The sequence below is a fragment of the Merops nubicus genome, unplaced genomic scaffold (assembly GCF_000691845.1).
Source record: "Merops nubicus isolate BGI_N331 unplaced genomic scaffold, ASM69184v1 scaffold6550, whole genome shotgun sequence".
In the NCBI taxonomy this organism is placed as follows: Eukaryota; Metazoa; Chordata; class Aves; order Coraciiformes; family Meropidae; genus Merops; species Merops nubicus.
The window spans coordinates 902-4245 of NW_008582062.1; the positions used below are offsets into that span (position 1 = coordinate 902).

At 43.1% G+C, this 3344-nt stretch overlaps 1 protein-coding gene across 1 annotated transcript in view; it reads right to left on the bottom strand.

Moving 5' to 3' along the window:
- Positions 1-3062: 3062 nt before the first annotated feature.
- SMURF1 (SMAD specific E3 ubiquitin protein ligase 1) overlaps positions 3063-3344 on the bottom strand; it is a gene marked incomplete at its 5' end in the record, with an annotated part of 22323 nt that continues 22041 nt past the window's right edge. The window contains one exon of the mRNA XM_008936406.1: positions 3063-3162. Coding sequence (XP_008934654.1) covers positions 3063-3162 — 100 coding nt within the window. The remainder of the gene's footprint in view (positions 3163-3344) is intronic.

Consider the following 3344-nt stretch of genomic DNA (forward strand, 5'->3'; position numbering starts at 1 on the left):
AATATAATGCCCAAGTTAACGCTAACATTCATAAAACAGTCTCGGTTTTCTTCCCGGTTTAAAACACGAGCAAAGTGGTGGTTTCCTACATCCCTGAGCATATAGTAGAGGCTGATGAGCAGTATCAGGGCAAGCACGGAAGGTCTGTGCCAACGGACCAGCTTTTGGGTTTGTCTTTAGGACAGGAACAAAAGACACGCTGTACCTTGTATTTCCTTTAGGTCAGATCCAAGAGTATCCGTGGACAAGGCAGGACACGTAATGACAACATGGACACCAGACTCGATGTTATTCTTTGGGCAAGTTTGAGAAGTCACAACCAGTTCAAACGCCGGCAGACCAAGTGGGGATGAACGTACAAATTCAGACAGCTGAGGTCGTCCAGACAGCTCCCGACACCACGGAGAGTCCACAGCTCAAGCCGTGCAAACTCTGGCTTTGCATTTCATCCTTCCCTGGCCTTGAAACCGGCCAGAGGAAGAACAAGCCACGGCTTCAACCCCCTTCTGCTTTGTTCTCCTCCATCCACTCAGCCAGTGTTTTTAAGGCCTGCCTCAAATGCGTGTATGGAAGGATACAAAAAACGTCTTCCTCGTCGCTGAAGTGGCACAAAATTGCAAAGACAACACGATGGGAGAGGTGGTGAAGCTGTTTAAAGGAGAACTGAAATCATTAAAAAAGACAGTGCCCTATTCTCGTTACTGTCAGCACGGAGGAGGTACCTTGACAAGGGCTTTTAAATACAGCAAAAAACAGACTTTTCAAAACATCAATCCTTGCCTATTCTTATTTTGTGCATTCAATAAAACACTGACCTAGCAAAGACATTAGGAACTACTGTATGTCAATCGTGTCATTGACATAAAGCTACTTGACCTACAGATCTCCAAATCAGGGGCCTTTCCCTGCGCCTCGCTTGCTTTTCACTGAGCCACAGTTGTGCTGCGTGTGGAGCTTGAGTGAGAGGGTTTTTTTTTTTTCAGTGGTGGGCTTTAATATCTGGGAGTTTTACAATTCTTTTAGTGAAAAATCCACATGATGCTGCATGCAAAGCTTCGGGGCGATCATCCCTTTTGCTTTTTTGTTATCCTATCTGACTGGTTTATTGCACATCCAAACGCATGGGAAGGATTAAATACACTCTACCAACAGGTACGACTTCACAGCCATTCTGAAGAGCCAGGGCTGGGGGGACTCTGCTCCTCAGCCCAAGACCATACAGATGTTTCTCTGCTGACAGCTCTTTTTCCTCTTTTTGTGCAAAAGAGTCGCATCGTTTCACTGGCATCCCAACAACCAGTACTGCAGAAACTGGTCCCCAAGTGCCAAAAGGTTCCTACAGAACGTGGGTCTGAACACACCTCTCCTGTATGGTCTTGCAGGACGAGCATTTTTACCCACCCCGTGCAAATCTCACAATATGGTACACCTCCAATGCAATCCTTACTTCTGACAACAAATCACAAGAATTATGGTCAAGGAGAAAAAGAAAGCCACACACAAACAAATAAACAAACTGGAGAAAGATGCCAGGGTTTTGCCAAGTGTCTACTTTCTGTCCTATCACAGTTTAAAGCTATTCTCAAATTCCATTTAAAAAAAAAAAAAGACAAAATTGATGTATTCCAGCAGACATCTTCTCTTACCCACAGCTGAATTTCAATGTGCTATTCCATAAACACGTCTGTTAAATGTTTCAGTAATGAATCTCTCTAAAAATCAGACTTGCCAAAGAAAAAAAAATCCTATACAAGCAAGTCTGTTTTACTTAAGTTTAGAAGTTTGATAGGTAACTGGGTCTTTCTGAAGCCGTGTTATTTGTTAAAAAATACTGTCTCATCTTGGTGTGCAAACTGGAGAAAATGTTAGTGATTCAGGTATTTGATTTGCTTTTGTTTCCCCTGGGAAGCTGTTTTAGCGACGTGTTAGAGAACAAACCTTTTAGTCTTAGTTTAAGGTATTTGAAAAAAAATAGCCTTAGATGGCTCTCTGGAGATATTTCCATCCCTACAGAACTGAAGTCGTAAATTCTTCCAATAGCTTTGCATAACGTTGTAAAGGTACTCACTGTATTGTTACCCTTTTACCTCAACCTCCAAATAAACCTCTTCCAAGGCCAAAAACTTCAGCACAGAAGTCTGCTGTTAACTCAGCGTTCAGCCAGGTCCATGTGCGCCTCAGAATTTGAAGTCAAACAAACACTTCTCAGGTAAAACAGTGGCACAGAAATCACAGCTTTGGGACTGAGTAGATTTTTCTCCTCCCTCTCCTCCTTTACAAGGCTTCTCTGCAAGGTACTTACATCTGAATGAACTATGGAAAGTAATTCTGCAGGAGGAAATAATTGCTTTCATGTGCAAAACAATGAGATTTCAGCCAGGACAACCAAAAAGAAATCATACAATACCATTTAAGCTGTCCCAGATTCCTTCACGTTTCTCAAGGTGAGCCACAGCTTCCACTGGGAGCTTCCTGCTAAGGCAGAGCTTGGATTTGTTTACCTTTCAGTTAAGTGTTCATATGGAGGTATTTTCTGCTAGAAGTTTACTTTTTAAACAGATGTTGAAAATGTGCAATGCAAACTCTCGTGCCAGTCAGTACCCGCCGCACTCTGCGAGGGCTCAAGCTTGAGTTAAGACAAAACTAACCAGGTACACCTACCAGTTGCCAAGTCCTCAGCAAATTAAGCTCATTCTTCATGACACTTTGATTCTCCTATTAAAAAAACCCCCAGGTCACCGACCCTACCACAATACGTGTTTACAAGTCTAGCAGAATATCCTGGGTAACCAAAGCCAAATGCTGAACTTGGCTGCGTTTCGTTTTTGATGGCAGATGGAAGAGGGAAGGGGTTATTGTAACAAAGGGGAGAAAATAGAGTTGGAAACCACCAACAAAAGCCCCCACCCTCATCCACCAGCGGCGGAAGGGAAACTGCCCCGTCTCTAAGTTGTCTAGAGTTCCGATGCTTCAGACAGCTTAGCAGGAAGTTCACAGCAAGCTTCTTCTAGCTTTTGATTTGGTGGTCCATGAGCTAGCATCTGTTTCCTTTGGTTGCTTTTTCACTCCACAGCAAACCCACATGTCTCTTCCACAGCTGTCAACAGCTTCTCATAAAGCTTCTCGTATGACTCGTAAGGCGGAATGTCGATCCGGTTAAAGCTAGAGGGAAAAGGATATTTTAGATCCATATGCTGCTATGTGTTTGTTCGGAAAAAAAATTCTAGATCAGCTACACATAGCTAGAATTGAAAAAAAAAAAAATCAAAGGAACCTCAGACACTTTCCGTGGCCAAAGGAGACAAGATAAAAACCAACTGTATTTCTGCAGCAGGAAACGCCGC